The 20,249-nt window shown below is 40.7% G+C and overlaps 1 protein-coding gene across 4 annotated transcripts in view; it reads left to right on the top strand.

Annotated features, from left to right (window-relative positions):
- Positions 1-18,607, top strand: part of itga7 (integrin, alpha 7) — a 31,493-nt gene extending 12,886 nt beyond the window's left edge. Inside the window, exons 2-26 of one of the 4 annotated variants that reach the window (XR_015866694.1) lie at positions 234-361; positions 900-979; positions 1,073-1,328; positions 2,954-3,061; positions 6,364-6,571; positions 6,650-6,846; positions 7,499-7,587; positions 7,678-7,805; positions 7,871-7,966; positions 8,041-8,102; positions 8,839-9,008; positions 9,940-10,089; positions 10,153-10,268; positions 10,432-10,618; positions 10,698-10,772; positions 11,473-11,552; positions 11,654-11,731; positions 11,971-12,073; positions 12,282-12,488; positions 12,780-12,896; positions 13,135-13,248; positions 13,335-13,433; positions 13,825-13,950; positions 14,182-14,349; positions 16,413-16,496. Coding sequence is in view for 3 of the 4 variants with exons in the window: in XM_088424356.1 (XP_088280482.1) it covers positions 234-361; positions 900-979; positions 1,073-1,328; positions 2,321-2,452; positions 2,954-3,061; positions 6,364-6,571; positions 6,650-6,846; positions 7,499-7,587; positions 7,678-7,805; positions 7,871-7,966; positions 8,041-8,102; positions 8,839-9,008; positions 9,940-10,089; positions 10,153-10,268; positions 10,432-10,618; positions 10,698-10,772; positions 11,473-11,552; positions 11,654-11,731; positions 11,971-12,073; positions 12,282-12,488; positions 12,780-12,896; positions 13,135-13,248; positions 13,335-13,433; positions 13,825-13,950; positions 16,413-16,565 (3,259 nt within the window). In the remaining variant the exon portion in view is untranslated. Of the gene's footprint in view, positions 1-233; positions 362-899; positions 980-1,072; positions 1,329-2,320; positions 2,453-2,953; positions 3,062-6,363; positions 6,572-6,649; positions 6,847-7,498; positions 7,588-7,677; positions 7,806-7,870; positions 7,967-8,040; positions 8,103-8,838; positions 9,009-9,939; positions 10,090-10,152; positions 10,269-10,431; positions 10,619-10,697; positions 10,773-11,472; positions 11,553-11,653; positions 11,732-11,970; positions 12,074-12,281; positions 12,489-12,779; positions 12,897-13,134; positions 13,249-13,334; positions 13,434-13,824; positions 13,951-14,181; positions 14,350-16,412 lie in introns of all 4 variants that reach the window. The other 3 variants (XM_088424356.1, XM_088424355.1, XM_088424357.1) reach the window with 3 other exon arrangements.
- The last annotated feature ends 1,642 nt before the right edge of the window (positions 18,608-20,249 follow it).

Here is a 20,249-nt window from a genome sequence, read left to right as displayed (position 1 = left end):
ATTGTAGTACAGTACAGTACTTAAAAGGGGAAAATCAATCACAGACTAAAAATGTCAAGGTTGATTTTATCTGGAGTAATGAAAACCTGAGATTTTATTCATCAATGAGTGGTATTGTGTCTAATGACTGATCTGTAGACTGACAAATCTTTGTTGACGCATACATCCTCAATATTGATTGATTGATCCTTAAATCATTCATCATTAGCAATCCTTGTTGTGTCTTGCTTCAGGATCCTGGTCGGGGCACCGCAGGCTGCTGGCCGCGGCTTGTTGCGCGGCAGTCGACCAGGAGCCCTGTTCAAGTGTCCTATCACGGCCGAAGAATATGACTGTGAAAGAGTGGATATTGACGGTGAAGGTGAGTTTTTTCTCGTCATTTTAAGTGTACCCTTAATTCCATTGGGTCTTATACAGTGAAAAAGTATCACCAAGAAGCAGCATGCAACTTAGATTTAGCAAACTGTTTAGCACTGCCTCACAGTTCTGAGGTCGCAGGTTAAATTTTGGGTCTGGCCTTCCTGTGGGGAGTATGCACGTTCTTGTATGTTCTACCCGTGTCTGCATGTGTTTCCTCTGGGTTCTCCGGTTTCCCACCTGAAAATATGCTGGGTAGGTATATTGGATACTCTAAATTGCCCTTAGGTGAATTTGTGAGTTTCAACCAGTTCAGGATGTACTCACCCTACTGCCCGGAGACAACTGGGATAGGCTCCTGCGACGCTCATGAGAATAAGCAGTCAAAATAATGAATAAATAGATCAAACTTTGAACATTTTGTGAATCGTTTTTCATCCAAAGTCTTGTTTTGGCACAAAAGTTTGAGCCCCAAACTAACCTTGACGCTCGGACCAGATTCTAGAGATATTTTTATCCTCTTGTCCACTTTTCTCCTTCAGTGAGTCTAAATAAAGAGAACAAAGACAACCAGTGGCTGGGAGTTACTGTTAAAAGCCAGGGCATTGGAGGAAAGGTGGTGGTAAGTCAACCCTGTATCAGGATCTCTTGCATGTTGTAATTCTGTACTAGCACAATATTTGGCTTCTCACAACACCCCACTTTCTCTCCCCAGACTTGCGCTCACCTGTACGAGCTCAGGCAGCGCGTGCACGAACCTTCTGAAACGCGCGATCCCATTGGTCGCTGCTATGTCCTAAGTGAGGACCTGACGAAGCGAGACGACTTGGATGGAGGAGATTGGAAGTTCTGTGAGGGTCGGCCGCAGGGTCACGAGCAGTTTGGCTTCTGTCAGCAGGGTCTTTCTGTCAGTTTCACCCCTGACAACAACTTCATATTGTTTGGGGCTCCTGGGACGTACAACTGGAAAGGTAAGGTGGCCTCAAGAGAATAAAGTCGCTATCCCACTGAGGAGAATGTTGAAGGGTGCTGGTGAGGGTGGTGGCTCTTTTGAACTCTTCTGGGTTTGTTAGGTCACCATTGACTGGACATCGCCAGGTGATCACCTGTACTGCTCTTGTTTGAAAGGAGCTTTGAACAATTAAAAATGTGTAACACCGGCGACCCGAATGATCCCCAAGGAGCCACTACCCTCGCCCACAATGTTCCGCAATGAAAGAGTTAAACCAGAATGGGCTTTAGATCTCAGCAAAGGAACAACAAGGAAAAAGGAAGATCGAGCACTAGACATTGGTTGAATCCTTTCTTATAATTAAGACGTGCTGTACATAAGCAGGCAGTGATAAACCACTCACAGAACATTACGTATTACTTATAATACATCAACAAACATTACATACGTTCCTTCTCAGTGCCGACCTTATGTTTGAGGATTCACTTTTTAATACGTAAGGGTCAAGGATGGAAATAAACCCAATCGTGCGGAAAATACGGTAGTTTGATCGTGATGGGTGTCCCTCATCTTTGAATTGTCACTTGAGAATCAGATCTAATCATCCGTCCTTTTCATTGTAAATATCATATTCAGGGTTACAGGTGATCTGGAGTCTATTCCAACAGACGTGTGATGAGAGAAGCAGAATACCGTCAGTCTAGTTGCAAGATCTGCAGACTAATGAATTTATTTCCAGGAATTCATCCGACCAGTCACCAGATGCCCATCATTCTTTGTACACCTCATTGTGACTCATGTGACTAAGACACAGAGTATGCTCAAGATAAAGCGTTTTCTGATTGATGATACCATATCCTAATTGGACTCAGAGCAGCAGCACACAAGATCAATATTGAGCGTACTGCATGTTGCATTTCGCGCAGTCGCCGAGATGGTTTCCAGCAGTGTCTTTGGAGCCTGAGAATGTTTCTCATGGCTGTTTTGTGGCCTCACACGTTTTTATTTCAGGTGAAATGCGCGTGCAGCTGCTAAACCAGACGCTGCTCGACCTCGGTTTCTATGATGACGGGCCCTACGAGGTGGCGGATCAGAAACAGCTTAATGCCCGGCTCATCCCTGTGCCCTACCACAGTTACCTGGGTAGGAGTCGCTCTCCCTGCTCACTGCTGGAGAGGAAGCAAGGGTCTGGTGGAGGACGGTGACCCGGGCTCCGACTGTGTCCCCGCTCTAGGCCGCATTGACTCCATCTATTTCTTGAAGGTTGTTTGTGGCAAAAATCCTCAAGATTTTTAACTCGTTCTTGGCTGGTGTCTGGAGATTTTTTCTGGACTGGAAACTTTATTTGGTCACAAAGAATCCAATGAGGGCCATGAGACTTCAGGGCACACTCTGAACCCGGAGAGCTGCTGCTTCATCAGAGAGCCGGGAGGTTTCCACAGGGAACACCGCTGCCGCCCACCCACCAAAACACAGCAGCAATAAATCACGGCTTGTCTCACCTGCACCTTCCTCTCCCCCTTTCTTTTTCATTCTACCTCTCCATCACCCGCCTTACCTCCCTCACATTTCACCACCCTGTCATCCAACCTGCACTGGTCCCTCTACTTCTCTACTCCTATCCTTGGCTGTCTCGGGCCATAGGGCTCTTGTTCATGGCTAGCCCAGTTGAAGACACACTGCTGTACAAAACTCTGGAGCCCTCCAGGAAGCCCACAGCCTTTGAGGATGTAGCCCATAATAGCTACTTAGGTTTGTAGGCGTGATGTGCAGTTATTTGGACTGGATTGGCCTTTCCTGATGTAGAAGTCGCCTTAAAATCCATGTTCTCCTTCTTCTTGGTGTTAATCCTCTCTGCTAATGGCACCTGTCTGGAGTTTGACGTGTTGGACCGTCCCTTTTATTGTTCAGAGACAACCACCCCAAATATGATTAAAATTCGGTCTATTCTGACTGACGTCAATGCAAACGTGTGGAGTAATTCTTTTTGACTGACAAACACGTTCAAATGTGCTAGAAAATATGTTCTAAATGACAGTATTTGCAATTACTTTTGAGCTGATTTAAATTTGAACATATACATTCGATAGTACTTACGAATCGGTTTGAATGCACTTAAAAATACGTTCAAAATAAGTTATAAGCTAATTGCTAAAATGTAGTATCCATCCATCCATTCAACCCATAATGCACACATAAATAGCCTTTTTAATTCACATTTGGCCTACATTTTGCCAACATGTTCGAAGATTAAGTAAAAAAAACAGCACATCTTTTATCAGTATTTTTTGTGGTTTTAATAGTATGACCATTTTGCACAACCGTTAGTTAATACCCAAATGCATCAAAGTCTAAAAAGTGAACCAGGGGTGTCCCAACTATGATCTGTGAGCCATTTGCAGCCCTCCCATTATATTTAAGCAGCCCGTGGTATATCATAAAAAGCAACTAATAAGTTTATTGAAATGGTGTAAATTTTGTGAACAACAACAACATTTCTCTTCATGGAAGAGAAGTGACTGTAAATTATTTTTTGCAAGCAAAATGTTTTCCCCCACTTTCGGCTCTACGTGCGATTCAATTAGATTCAAGTGTTTTTTTTTGTCATATGCATAGTAACAGTACAAAATGAAATTGTTATTTTCTTAGTTAAGGTACAAAATGTGAAAATATCACATGAATTAGTCTGAAGTAACTACTTTAAAATGGTTAGCTTCAAGCAGAATTCTTCCCTTTTGATTCTGACTGTAGGGATTAAATTTATGATGGTGGTCTTTATGTTAAGAGAAAACAATTCAAATTGAAGTTTTCCAAATACAGCGTTTGCAGGAAAACGTTTGGACACCCCAGGAGTATAACGTTAAACCATCACTGGGTGGTTGTCTCTTGGAATAAGTTTGTTCGTCTCCTATGTCTGTAGGTCTTTGTCATCTCAACTGCATGTACCGTAGTGTCCAAAAAACGATGCTTTCCCAGGGTACTTTGGTGTTGGTTTTCTCTCCGTCAATCTCCCAAGTATGTAACTGGCATAGTTTGTTTTTGTGTGTGTTTCCGAGCACTAACCAAGGTTGATGTATCGCGTGGTATATTTTTTTAAAGAGGATCAATTTCTTCTGAGGTATTTTTCTGCTAGTGTCCCGTTCAAGCTTAATGACCCATCGTCGACTTAACAGGACCTTTTCATCGTTAACGTTGGATTGCAGTGTTCTTTCGTCTCACCGACTGCGTGGCTCTCCCGTAAATCTCCTAATTCACATACCTTTCAGGCCTATTCACCCTTTTGCCCCACTCCTTATTTAGTCGTCCCCTTGACAACACTAATTCCCATGTGACATGTTAGCCTTCATTTTTTTTAATAACTCACATGATCCCATTGATCCTAACTAGATGAAATGACACACACCCCGCAATGCCAAAAAAAAAAACAACTTGTTCTTATGAGAATTTTGTAAGATTGCGAAAAAACTGACATGTATTAAGTAGGGTTTTTTTATTTTTAATTTTGACGATAATGCTATAAAATGAACATTTTTAGAAAAAGATGTTCATAAAAATGCAATAATGCATTTGTATATATGACAAGTATACAATATTTTCAACATTACATTTTTTATTTGTATTTGATTGATTTGATTTGATTGATTTGATTTGATTGATGACTTATTATTATTATTATTATTATTATTATTATTATTATTATTATTATTATTATTATTATTATGAAAGCAAAACTCTGTTTCTAAGATTTCCAATTTAAAATCTGTATCATAACAAATACTTTAAAATCCAGGCTCATGGTGCCGAGGGTACCAAAGCATACTTTTATCCGTTTACCCAAGTAAACTAATGGTAGAAACAACAGGAAAAGGAGGGTCTGATTAGTATTAATATAGCAGAGTATGCGGAGTCTTTCCGGACCCAAATGTATCCTAAAGACTAAAACACTAGCATTTCTAAACTTTGTTACTGACGTGCGTTAAAAGACTCCATGTGTGGCAAAAGTAGCACCTCTGACGGCGGTGCCATGTTTTACGCTGCAGACATTTCTCACCTTCTGTTCTGGAGCTGCTTGGTTTATGTTGACTTTGTCTCCTCCTCCTCGCTTTTTTATCTATTTCTTTTTTAATGCATGTTTAAACAGTGTTAAACAGACCATCCCAGACCAGCCATTTGTCACCGTTACCCCAAGCATGTTGTAGCAAAATGCATGTGCTTGCTTCTGTTTAGATAGTTTGCTTTGATGTGTTTTATGATGATTTTGACCCAAACACACCACACTTACACTTTGCCACCTACCACAATCACAATTCTACACATACTCATACATGCAAGCACAAGCATATACAAAAGCAATAATAAACAAACCAAAAATACTGGGGTTAGTCTTTCTCAAAATGATACTAGGCTCATCTACAGTATAGCATTTTTTGGAGGGTGGGACTCATCAAATTATTATCATTCAACCATTAACGGATTGACGCATCACCTCCCAGACACACAGACTGATTTTTATATAAATAGTTTTTATAATTATTGAATAAAATATATTTGAAGTGGAAAATCAGAAATGTTTTGATTCAAAAGACGTGCACGGAATTGTTTAAAAAAAATGGAGGTACATAAGAAAAGTTGGTGCACCCCACCGTACGTGCACATAACAAGTAAAGACAAACCCCTTATACAACAACTTGACTTCTTATTTCGGACAAAAAAACAAAACAAAACAAGCTATAAGTGTAATTATTATACCATTAATGTCACACACACCCCAGAGATCAACCACCACAGTTTAGCAATCACTGCTCAAGGCTCTAAATCTAATTAATGTCTCGTCACAATGTTTACACGCCTCGACTAAAAGTAAGCGACGCAGACCCCATGAGACATGAGCTGACCGACAAGCGCTAGCCGGCCCCAGCAGGAGCTAGACATAAAATCAATAGTCACTTTAGGCATACATTTCATTAGTAAGAAAGATGAGCATAGAGCAAACCCCCCACGGTCAATAATACTAAATCCTGAGCCTAACTACCTCCTTCCGCCTCCTCGGCCAGGCTTCTCCGTGGATTCGGCCATTGGAATCATGAGCCTCGGGGAGTTGACCTTTGTGGCGGGCGCGCCGCGGGCTAATCACACGGGGGCCGTGCTGCTGCTGCGCAAGGACAACGTGTACAGGCTGGTGCCCGAGCACATTTTCTGGGGAGAGGAGCTGGCGTCTTCCTTCGGCTATTCAGTCGCGACCACCGATCTCAACAATGATGGGTGAGGACGGGTGGGCCGGGCACTCTCACGTCCTTAAAGGTCTTGGGTCGGTATTTAATAACCCGTTCCTGTCCTTAGCTGGACCGACCTGATCGTGGGAGCGCCCAATTTCTTCGATCGCAAGGCAGAGATTGGCGGAGCCGTCTACGTGTACCTGAACCCTTTCGGTCACTGGGACGATCAGGCCAGGCCCATCCGTCTCAACGGGACGTACGACTCCATGTTTGGCATGACGGTCAGCAACATCGGTGATCTGGACCAAGATGGATATGGAGGCGAGAGTCAAACCTATTCCAGATATACAGTCGCATGTTGAATTTATGTATTATATTTTTGGTGTTAGACAGCCATGAAGACTTGGGAGGCACGGCCTGAAACTGTCTTTATGTTACTGCTGATAATCGGACTTCATTTTAAAAGTGACCCAAAGTTATATGTAGGCAGCGATATCCTCCAAACTTCTTTAATTTAGTGGAGCTCCTGGACCCCCCCGGAAGCATGGGCCCAAAAACATATGGGGGACTGGAGTGAAACATACTAAACAAAATACTCTCTAGCCAAGTTCAATCAATCACTGATATGATTGTGAAATATATAACAAAAAGCAGTTTATAAGATGTATTATTACAGGAATAACATCATTTTTTCCGTATTTTTGTACAATATTAATATTCTAACTAAAGGCATCTTTTCCTGAACAAAAGGCCTAAAGGACAAGAACGTTTTTTCTGTCATTTTAAAATGAGTCAGTAACATTATTTTTCCCCTCGGTAAACAATGAATGAATGGATGGATAAACAATAGTTTTATAATCATAAAATGTCACGACAATCTTGGAAAATTCTACTTTATTCTCATAAAACTTACACCGCGACAGTCAAAACAAACCATCGTGAAAAAGCCATAAGTGTTCTTACTCTGGTGCAGATATCGCCGTTGGAGCTCCGTTTGACGGGGACGGCAAAGTGTTCATCTACCGTGGTTCTGATGCAGGGATTGAAACCAAACCCGCTCAGGTAGTTTTTTTGAGTTTATTTGTTAAAATATGATTGAATTTTTTTTTTTAAAAAGGTAGGTAAGGGTAATTGTTTACTTCCTGTGACCAGGTGCTGGATGGCCGAGACTTTGACGTGAGACGTTTTGGATACTCCATCTCAGGCGGCTTGGACGTGGATGAGAACAATTATCCAGACCTAGCTGTGGGCTCACTCAATAATTCAGTGGTGCTCTTCAGGTATGAAAACTAGATCCATTGAGTGTTCTTTTACCATTCCATCGATCGCTCTTTTTTCTGCAAAGGTCTCGTCCCGTCCTTCACGTGATTAGAAAAATATTCATTGACCCTGAATACATCGATCTGACCCAGCAAAACTGTAAGGGTCGAGATGGAGTTTGGTAAGAGCAGATCCGAGCAAAACTGTAATGTTAGATTTTTGAGTGTTCCTGATTTTTCTGCTCTTTCATTTTAGCATCGACGTCAAGGCTTGCTTCGTTTATGCGGCGCACCCAGTGCACTATTCACCACATATAAGTGAGTTTCACGTCCTTTGTATTCGCAGCACTTCTCTTTTTCCACATTTTCTTGTCTTATAGCCTCATTCCAAGTCGTAGTAAATTAATATCTCCAAATGCTCAACATTTTACACGCAATACCACATTATTACAATGCGAGAAAGAAGTTATTGACATTTTTTTGGATCGATTAAAAATAGAAAACTAAGAAATCGTGTTAACACACGTATTCACAGGCTTTTCCATGAAGCTCAAAACTGATCTTAGCTGCACCTTTTTCCACTGTTCGTCAGTGAGATGTAACTATAGCTAATTGGGGCACACCTGCAGCAAATTCGGTTGATTGGACATGATTTGGAAACAGAGTTGACGGTGCTGTAGGCTGTGAATTCTTATGTAAATGAAATTTGTTTGCTATTTTTCACGAATTCATAAAATGTCCAAAAATATTTATTTTTCACATTGTTATAATGGGGTATTTTTGAGGTAAGGCATTAAATTAATACCGTTTGGAAAGAGGCTGTGATATAACAAAATGTGGACAGAGACAAGTGCTGTGAATACTTCGCACTGCATAAGATATTAAAGCTTTTTCTTTTGTTTTTTTTTTGTTTTCACTTCATAAAAGTAGAATTCTTAATTCTGAACACACTAGACGTCAAATTGATAATGTTACATCCTTACTCCCTCTCTGTACTTTGACATTTCTACATTTTTTATATCTTCTCCCTCACTGCGCACCGTCCACCTTCAAGCCCTGCTGGTGCGCTTTGAAGCCGACTCGGACCGCAGAAAGCTGGGCCTGCCGCACCGCGTCAACTTTCTTGGCCGCAGTTCCCTGGAGGCCGAGTACACGCAGACCGAGGAGGTGGAGCTGCATCGTCAGAAGCACCAGGCGTGCACCACTGCTACCTTCCAGCTTCATGTCAGTGAAATTAACTTTAGGAACTGTCTTGTTGATTAGGACTGAGCATATCATTGCATATGGCTGGCATCGGGACAAATCCTAACAGGTCACAATAAATGGCTCGGTCTTTTCATAATGCAATGTTAATTGTGGAGCAAACATGGTATGCTTGGGGTCTCCAGAAAAGTAATGATTTTGGAGGTACAAGGAAACAGGATAAGACATATCAAACAGCACTGCTTTTCTGTTCACGAGAGACTAACAAGATTTCAAAAAAACTAAAAATAAAAAACACTTTATTGAGGAACCCGTAGTTTTAGAGTAGTACATGAAATCAAATGTGAAATTTAAATATTTGAGGTGCCACAATGGGATTCCATAAAACAAGCTCTCGGACGGATTGCCAACAGTAACGTAGAACTGACAAGGAGTAAATAAAGGGTAAATAAAAAGATTTCAATCTTTTGGGGGAGGCAGGGGCATACCACCACACTTTTGTGAACCCATGTATAAATGTATTTTACTGTAATAAAAAGGTTGACAACCACTCCCCTAAAGCATTGATAATGACTTGCGCTCTACTAAAGATATACTAAAACGAATGCTTTTAGAAAAAATGTGTTTAAATGTACTCTAATATGTTGAAACCGACAAAGTAAATTGAATGAAATGAAAATAGATCACCACTGGTGTAATGGTTCACGTCCTTGAATTCTGTGCACGTAATGCAGGTTTAGTTGCCACAATTTAATTTAGGTAAGAGCAAGCTCTCCCCTGGTTGAATGCAAATCATTGAATGCGAGTTTTGAACATAATTAAACTGACAGTTTCTGAGCAAACTTTCACCGGTCTCTCCGGATCATCCGGGTCACGGCACCGGTGAAAAGGCTCCGAGCCAACTTTCAGCGCTCCTTTTATCTTTGATGCTTGAATTCCTTTCTCCACGCAGGATAACATCCGGGATAAACTTCGCCCCATCTCATTGGCCATCACCCACACTATCAAACCTGTGCCCCCGCACAGACACTCCGGGGCCAAGCGACTGGAGAAACTGGCTCCTGTACTCAACGTGTCGCCCTCCAACACGCTGCACTCGGAGGTCGGTCAGGGTTACTTCAATTGCATGACTCGATATTCACAAGCGTGTCTTTTGTCCTTGAAGGTGAACTTTCTGCGTGAGGGATGCGGCCCGGACAAAATCTGCCAGAGCAACCTGAAACTCAGCTATCGCTTTGGAACGCGACCTCTCACCTCTGACCTATTCACCCCATTGCCGAGGTTAGTGTGTCGACATAAAACCTGCCCTGAGCGTGGGTACTTTGGATGGTGTTAGCTGTTGCCCAGCAACCAGTAGCCCAAGCATGAACGGGCCTTGCCGCTCTGCGGCCGGCTTGGTCCAATCAGAATGATTAATAATCCGCGGCCTGATTGTCGGTCTCAGGGACGAGGACGACGTGCAGGTGTTCTCCTTGTCCGACCAGCGCGTGGTGGTATTGGAGATCACCGTCACTAACACGCCCTCTGACCCGCTGCGCCCTGAGGAGGACGGCGATGACGCCCACGCTGCTCAGTTGCTCGTCTCCCTTCCAAAAACGCTGTCCTACGCCGGCTCCAGGGTTCCCGCTCAGGTGCTTTGGGTGGCCGACATACAGTTAAATGTATTACGTATGATGCAGTATGTTGATACTGATCTTGAGTCACTTCCAGATGAGGTGTCAAGCCAACCAAAATGGCTCAGATGTAGAATGTGACCTGGGAAATCCTGTCAAAAGAAACACAAAGGTGAGCTTAATGACTTAGGTTGAACATATTACTAATATTGTAAGTAATGTATAAGTAATCTATATGTAGTATAAGTAAGTAAATAAATTAGTGAATGAAGTAAGCAAACACCTAGCTAGACTACAGCTATAACTAATCAACTAACTTATTAACTAGCTAACTAACTAACTAACTAACTGCTTAATGATGTATGAACAAGAAACATTACATGAGTGATGCGAACAATTCTTCAATTTTTAAATTCTTCAAACTGCTCCTTTTGAGTAGCACATGCAAGCTTGTTTAGTATTTTTTTCTATTGTGCCAATTTGATGCTCAACTAACTAACTATAAATCGGTATATATAATTTGTTTGATTTTGCAATATACTGTACTATGCATTGGAATACAATAATACCGTTTTCATTGTATATTTGTAGAACATTGTTATTTTATTACAAATAGGATGTCATGCAATATTCGGGGAATAGATCTATTTGAATAAAGAGCTAACATATACAACAACAACAAAAAATAATAATAATACTAAGATGATAATGTACATGTTGTGGTACACATCTCTGTCAGGAATACAGAAAAATTAAGAGCATGCAAAAGGTAGCAAACGTATTCTGTTTTTACCCAAATGAAATATGCAATAATAATGTGTGATGAAATGAACACAGCCATATATGTATTTTATTTCTTTCTTATAATTTAGTTAAAATTCTCCATCAACTTGAGCACGGCTAACATCACCATTGAAACCACAGAATTGACCGCTGATCTCCAACTGACAACGCAAGTACCTTTGGTGTACTATTGAAACATTTTCAAAATGGCTAGACATTATACTGTAACCTATAATGACTATGTTTTTCGTTTTCGTTATTCATTCACAGCATCAGCGAGCAGCCTGATCTGGCACCAATCACAGCGATGGCTAAAGTTGTAATAGAGCTCCCTCTGTCTGTCAGTGGGTGAGTAACACTCAGTCGCCGCAATATTAGGTACACTACAGTCTCATGAAATCCTCCTTTATGTGATGTTATGGGGAAAACAAGCAACTGCTTTTCTCAAGGATTATGATAACCATAGTGCGAGAACTATTAAATTGTTAATTGCTGAAATAAACTAAAGAATCAGGATTCAGCTGTGTGAAATTGTGTGTTTGTGTGTGCTGAGCTAACCAGCAAAGCAATTGCGTGTGTTACTGCAGGCTGGCCCGTCCTCATCAGCTGTTCTTCAGCGGTGCTGTAAAGGGCGAGAGCGCCATGAGCAGTCTGGAGGATGTCGGCAGCCCCGTGGACTTTGAATTTGTGGTGAGGAAAGCCAATATTTCCACTTTCAATGTTGAAGTTTATCTTTGATAAAAACCCCTTCAGCCTGAAGTTTGGTTGCTGTATGTGACTTACTGTACTGTGCTGCGTTACGTTTACGGGACCACAGATTCTTGGCGAGATTGTCAAGAAAGAAGTGTGTAGCCACAAAGGATGGAAGGATTTGCTGATTATTATGCCTTCTCCGCAGGTGGCCAATCCTGGACAAGCTCTGCAAACGCTCGGCTCCGCCTTCCTCAACATCATGTGGCCCTACGAGTTGCACAATGGCAAGTGGCTCCTGTACCCGTCCAGCATAAACTTTGCTGGACATTTGGCAACCCAATGTACACCGGCAGGGGTGATTAACCCTTTAGGTCTGCGTGACCCCACACCTGCGCAGCCAGTCAATGAAACGGTAAGTGTGATAGAATTGGAGGTCCTCAAGACCACTCGGGGGCAGTAAAATACAGTGCAGTCTACAAATAAATCCCACAATATTGTCAGCTGTTCAGTATGCTTCATGATAATTAGTGCTTTGCCACATAGGATAAAGTATATGTGAGTTTTGTGATATTGTCTGTTTAAATGAGTTACTCCACCATTTGTGTTCTAATATTCACTGCATCCATTACAGTTCCATTCCAATTCAGTTTGACAGAATCTCTCCTGCATTTCATGTTTGGTTGTCTACTTGGTTGGTCAACAGGCTGGAAGAGCTCGCCGCTCCCACCCGGATTTCGACGGCCAAGAGATGACCAGCGGAGGCGTGAGACAAACGGCGCCGGCTGTAGCTGCTTCCGAGAGGCGCAAGTCCCTCAGGCTGGTAGGTGGACTAGATCCGGCAAATTGGGTTGAAGACTGAAAATTTCAGCCAAGGAGATGAAGCTGTTTGATGTTTGTATGTACTCAAATTTGAAGTGTAGGTTAATGCTGATCAGACACATTACGCTGCTATAGCCAGCTTTGGCTTGGCCCCATTTGGACCTTCAGCTATTTTACCCTATTCGGGTTAGAGAGGTATTTCACTTTCCGATTATTGATTGTGGTTTTGGGTGTGACAGGATTGTCTCCTGGGTTCAGCACGGTGCATACTCTTGCAGTGCCCCCTTCACAGCTTCTCCGGACAGGCGGTGCTCAGGATCCAAGGCAGGCTGTGGAACAGCACTTTTATCGAGGTAGAATTTGCATGGATCTTCTGGCAGCCACAACTTTGTCACTTTGCTGTTTCTTCATGCGAGTTCCTCCCGCCATGATTTCTCAGGAGTTCCCGGCCGTCAGTGCTCTGGAGCTGCTAGTCAGAGCAGAAATCACTGTCAAGTCCACCATCAAACATTTGATCCTCAAGGAGGCTGCAGCACAGGTAATTTCCATAATCATATAAATGTTTAGACATGAACAAACATTATACTCTATAGCACCAGTCAAAACTTTGGAAAACCCTCGATTTTAATTTCGTTCCATTACGTAAGCATTTCCTTAGTTGTAGATTGATATGATTGATTTTGAACATACAGTATATTGATGGAACTATATGAGAACCGTAAAAACGTTATCCAAAACAGTATATCCAAATATTATTTGTGCTTCTTATGATAAAGGGGATCTAAAAACAAACCAATTAAATAGCAAAACACACTCTGTATTTAGCAATACCTGAACTCTTTATACTCTAACATCGTTTAATGAATTTGCAACTGCTAGCGCAGCTCTCACAAGGTGTCCGCTCTGAATGGTCTTCATGTTTTTTGCAGGTTCCAGTGATGATCTATCCCGAACCTGGTCTAGTGGACCAATATTCAATCCCTTGGTGGATCATCCTCATCGCTGTTCTGGCAGGCATCCTGCTGCTCACCCTGCTGGTCTGCATACTGTGGAAGGTATGACATCATCACACGACACTACAGACATCCATAAACAAAGAAAACATGCACTTCCTTCCGCTGGGTTGAGTGCCCAGAAGCGGCAAAGATCATCAGATGATTTTCATTGTCTGAGATGTTTCGGTTGGCTTTTTCTGGTGGAAAGCTGACCTTTGTCCCTTTTTCACTGCTGAAATTCTTCATTGCTCTTTTTCACCTCTTCCCTGTGCTCCATCTTCTGAACGCCAGTGTGGCTTCTTCAAACGCAGCGAGAGGCGCGTCCACTATGACACGGAGTACTACCGCGCCCATTTGGGCGTCCAGCCCTCGGAGGTGGAGAAGCAGGCCTCGGAACTGTAATGGGAACACGTTTCAGTCAGGCCTGCTCTCTCCCCTCCTTCTCCCTGCCTTTAAGTGGTAAAGATGGCCGCCAAGCGGTTGCTGTTGCCTCACGTTTGCTGGCATTTTGGCCGGTCTGGTGTTCACAAGGACGTCATCAAAAAAAAAAAAAAAAAAATGGGGAAAATATCATTTCAGTAAATCATGTACAGTATTTGCACATCGGAATGTAGGTTAAACTAAATTTGTATTGTTATTATTGTTAAAAGTGAAAATGGCACAATTGTGAGACACACAGTGGAAGAGGAGTTCGAATGATGATGAAAAAATATCTCATTTAATTTGATATGCATGATAAATCGTACTATACATAAAATAGTGTAAAAACTAAAAATACATTTTTATTAATCCACAGATAATTCAATACACTGTGTCACTTTTGAATTCAATTTTTTTCATAAAATATCAACAATAAATAAATGTGTTTTATTGACATTATTTAATGTATTTGTGAAATATTAAACAGAAGTTCACACCCAGAGGAAAAAAAAACAAAACATATATATATATATATATATATATATATATATATATATATATATATATATATATATATATATATATATATATATATATATATATATGATTTTTTATAAGTTTTTATAATTTATTAAGTTTTATAATTTTTTTAAGTCTTTAAATGTCAAAAATAAATATAGCAAATGCATTTTCTGTTTTACAACAATTATTTCATCCATGCACACATGTTTTTGTAATATTGAATAAATTGATGATTGATGATGTGTGGAATAATGGCGGAAAAAAGACACACCGAACTTGTATTATTATATTACCGCTTTGTTTTAAATGGTATAATGTTCCTAATTCGTTGTTGCAAAAAATGCAAAGTGAATAAGAATTTTAGTGCATTTTATTCCATCAATCCACAATGTAATACATGGATCCATATTTGGAATTCACATTTGAATCCATATTAAAAATACATATAGACAAACTTGGCTAGCTGCACAAAAGGGCACGCAAGGTCAAAAACAACACAGGAAATCCAAACAGAAAAAAGTTACAAATGTACTCAAATGTACTGCTGCATTAATGTGTCCACTATTGATTATGTTTCATCCTGTGAGCACCAGACATCCGTTGGCTTCAGCTGCGGGCTTTCAAGACGCTTGTTGTGCTGTGTGTTGCTGTGGACCGCCTATCACACATTTGCTCAGCTTGTCTCACTTCACACCTTAATTACTGTTTCACGTGCTTGCGTTTGTAACACTGCCACAATCAACTTGTGCTTAAAATGTTTCCTACTGTAAAAGCACCTTGGAGGTGTTTGTGTGTGGAATAATAACACAAAAGCTGAGGATGCTTTTGTGACGCATGCGAGTTTCACTTCTCAACGCCAAATGGTTATTAAAGTGCCTCTATGTAAAAGTTAAAAATAACACCTTTACTTTCACCAGCAAAATGCGTCCAACTTTACAGCGTGCACAGGTGAAAGTCGCACACCGGAAGTATATGTTTTAAATATGACATACATGAATGACAACATTCATTTATTTATTTACGTGATATGCTCCAAAAAAAAAAAAATGGAGGCTACAACATGATCACGTCACAAGCCAACGCCATATCGCAAACACCAACACTGCAATAGCCATAGATAGCTTTTATTTTGAAGTTGGCCTTCGCAGCTGTTGTGGCGGCGCAGCTAGCTTGATTTTCCTTGCGGCTCAGTTTTTATTGCCGTGACATCATGTCTCTATCATCATCAACACACCGTTGTATAAAATCATATAAAATCATATTCAATTGCTGCGTAAGGCCACTAGGAAGCCGCTAGTCAATTACGCTGTTATTGTATGATATGACACACGTTCCATGCATTAGCGCAAGTTGCTACGTGGTGCACATGATGCATTCTAATACAGTCAAACATTTCAAACTGGCACAGAAAAAAATGTCCATAAATGTAGATCCCTGCAACACATACTTTAAGTGGCTTTTTATATCAGTGAACCAGCCTGGGCACAGCTTCTTACATGCTGTGTGCATTTTATTATTAAATGTTAATATAATTGTTCTTCCTTCCGTCCTTCCCTCCTTCACTTGTGACTCTCCCCTAGTGTGGTTTCTTCCAACGGGCCCACCTGAAAGAAAAACTGCCGCAGTATCACGCGGTGAAGATCCCTCGCCAGGAGCGGCCGCAGTTCCAGACGGAGAAATCCGGCGTTCATAAAAAGGAATGGGCTACACACTGGAGCGACGGGACCTCATAAAAAAAAAAAAAGAAAAAAAAATCCCCCACCCATTTACCCACAACCTCCCCTCTTCTGAGCGGGTCTCTTAATTGGATGCCTGGCACACGGAAGCGACGGTTTGTGTGCACGTTGCCGAGAACTGGATCTTGTGCACCCAAGACACATGGAGTGACTGCACGGCTATCGTGGAGCATTTGAAGCATATATAGTGATCGTGAAATATATGGGACAACCATGAGGTAGCCCGTGACAAGGACTACTATATACATATATATATTTTTTGCCTTAACTGCTGTAGCGCTGACGATTCACATGGGCGACTTTTCAATGCTTACTTTAGGTGTAGTATCTGCAAAGCAGACCTGACAAAATTGCCAAAAATCACTTCCCCAAGAAAAGTGTTGGTTTTTTTTCCTATTCATAGGGGCATCATAGAAATTTTGGAAAATGTGAGCTTCATGGACAGATACAGTGAGATCTGACAAATATTTTTTGGGAATACTCCAGTTTCGTTTCATATTTTTAAAACATGCATGCTGGCTTGATTGTGTGTCAAAGTCGTTTTGATGTCGTGCCACATCATCGTCGTGGTTTCCCTCAGAGGACTTTGAATGACTCTGAAAAATCATCTGCAGTACCAATCAAAAGTTTGGAAACATACTTCAATTCAATTTTTTTCATTATTTATATATTTCTTGAATTGTACTTAATACTTAAAAATCATTAAAGAGGTATATGGATTTTTTTTTAATCAAAACAGATTGTTTTTTTAATTTACAAAATTCAAGTAGGCACAATTTGCCTAAGGCAGCGGTGTCCAAAGTTGGTCCTCGAGGGCCGCCGTCCTGCATGTTTTCCAGGTTTCTTTGCCTGACACACCTGATTCAAACGATCAGGATCGTTACCAGGTTTCTGCTGAGCTTGCTGATGAGCTGATCATTTGAATCAGGTGTGTCAAGAAAAGAAACCTGGAAAACATGTAGGACGGCGGCCCTGGAGGACTGACTTTGGACACCCCTGGGCCTTGAGGTATTTCTCAGTCACTTTGATGTTGGTGATGCTTCCAGTTTACCACTGAATTTTTCAGGGTTAATACCTTGCATTTCTTGAATTCGCAATGTTTCTGCGACCATTACAATTTGAAGTTGTTTCCACATTTTGACTAGTACTGTAAATATATTTGTGGAGAAGGGAATTGTTGAAAAAGAAAATGCTTGTAAAAAGTGAAGAAAAATAGCAATGGTGACACGTATACTCTGTTAATGTAAATGTGAGAAGGACATGCGTGCGTGTGTCTGTGTGTAAGTGCTGTGGCAACCTATCGAGCCATAGAAACAAATAGATGATCAATTATCAGACCTGTTTATTTGATCCCCGGCACAGCACCACCTGCTGGACATGGTTGCTTACGTCAGCATTTGGCCGGAACGCAAATTGGACTATACATGGGGTTCCTTGTTTTCACGAGGAATTTAAAGGAATTAAACAGTGAGCGAAACAATGCAAATTGCACTTTCACACTTGGCAGGGGTAATAAAATTACCCTCACGGTTTTCATCAAACTTGTGTGCTGCACCATTTTCTCCGTTTTGTTCTTTTTGTTATTTAACCTTTTCTGCCTAACAATTTAAATGTTTCACATGGAAAATTCGCTAGTCATCAACACTTGAGATTCTTTGATTGAGCCTTTGCCAGACTGCGACTGTTTGCTGATGACAATCATTTCATTGTCACCGTACGTGGAGACGTCAAACGACACGTCTGCGTTTAATCATCACGTGATTTTTTTCCCCCCTGCTTTTGTATGAACAAACTTATCGGTAAGGTTGGTGAGATGTGCTTTAATAGCAACATGTAACAAGTTGATTGTCTCCTTTTGTTCATATTTAAAATTTGAAATAGCTACGACAGATTTTGCCATTTCATATACTATTCAATATTCCACATTAAGGACATATTGTGGGAAAAGGTGCTCTTGAATTGTTTGTATGCCAACAATTGGGTCTTCGGAATTCCTGTCCACTCATCAAGTGTGAAATTAAACAATCAAGTAAATCTCAGCTTGTGGTTCGGTGCACGTTCCATTAATTTGCAGTGTGGATGAAATCAATATGACATGAATGCAAAATAGTAAGCAGGCCTGCCCTAAGTTTTGTCAAATGTGCAAAATGCTTGATTGAAGTAATGAACACGGTGGGTGTTGGGGCATATTTGCGTTTGGTAATGCAACGCATTGCGCCACGCACATGCGTCCACACAGTTATTCAAACGGTGTCATTTGGAGTCCCTTTGGAACAGGATAATTTCAGCAGAACTATTCTAGGACGTGTATAAATGGTGCTTTGATGTCAAAGACATGTTCGAACAGCCAATCCTGAAAAAAAATGTCACCTGCGAGGTAAAAGTTTAAAAAAAAAAAAAAAAGAAAAAAAAAGAGACAGAGAGAAAGAGATTTATTTCGTACTTGCCAGCAGAGGGCGTGCTAAGCAAAGCTAAATAAATGCTCCAGTTAAAGTTTGCGTCCCAATTGTTGAAGATCCTGATGCCTCACGCAGGAAATGGCAGTGATTCGGGCGGCATTTCCTGCCTTGCTCAACAATAGTTTCACATTGAGTTTGTTTGTAAAATATGTATCAAAAATCACAAATGCACATGTTTAATATGCTCCTGCACTCCGGTTCACGTATTTAGGCGGATTATTCATGTAATCCTAGATAAGAATTCTGTGAGGAAACGCTTTGAATAAACAATCACATCTAAACAGCATTATACAATTTGAGGTTGAGTGCCATGTGTACCTGTTGATTTTCACCAGAGAAGAAACGTTTTTTTTTTTTTTTTTTTTTTTAATTTTCAGGCCATACATAGTTAGAAACTTCATGTTTGCTAGTGTATTATGAAAACCAAACAATGGCATTGATATTTGTAAAAAGTTTTAGTTGAAAGCTTTTCTTTGAAAGATGTATACTTGGATCCAGTAATTGCAATTGGCAATTACTGTAGATATAAATGGCATACAATGTGTGTACAGTGTCTTTTTGAATCAGCTGGTTGTTTTCAACAAAGTCACAATGGGCACAACATTTAAGATTCAAGAGTTTTATCGTCATATGTATAGTATTATTATACTACACAATGAATTTCATATTCTGTTCACTTCCCGAGCAGCAGACTACATTCCATAATCGAGCAAATAAATAAATAGCAATAAAACTACAAACAGAAACAATGGTGCTAATAATATAGTGCAAAATGTCATGTAGAGCAAAATATTTTCGCAAAATATTATTTTTGCATGCAGTAAGAGGCAGATTAGTGCGTGAGGGATTTCTTGAGAATCCGGATGGCTTGTGGGTAGAAGCTGTTTGCCAGTCTGGTAGTGCTGGCCCTCAGGTTCCTGTCGCATCTGCCTGATGGCAGCAGTTCAAACAGATCTTTTTGTGGGTGTGTCTTGTCCTTGATGACAGTTCTCCAACTTTGAAATTCTGATCATGGAATTTGATCTTCTGTAAAATGTTTTCCTAATGCCCACTAATAGTATTTACAAATCTCAATTTTTATTCATGTACAAAGTCACGTTTGTGTTATTTTAAACAAACATGAACACGTTTTTAACTTTTAGCAGTAAAACACAGTAAGTTATCTTGTCAAGATAAGCTGGTCTAGAATGCGTCTTGACCAGCTATTATAACGCACAAAAGA

Source organism: Hippichthys cyanospilos, chromosome 9 (genome assembly GCF_059441005.1).
Source record: "Hippichthys cyanospilos isolate Australia breed blue-spotted pipefish chromosome 9, RoL_Hcya_1.0, whole genome shotgun sequence".
NCBI classification, from domain to species: domain Eukaryota; kingdom Metazoa; phylum Chordata; class Actinopteri; order Syngnathiformes; family Syngnathidae; genus Hippichthys; species Hippichthys cyanospilos.
Note: the sequence above shows the minus strand (reverse complement) of the source record. Positions and strands in the feature narration are given on the sequence as shown.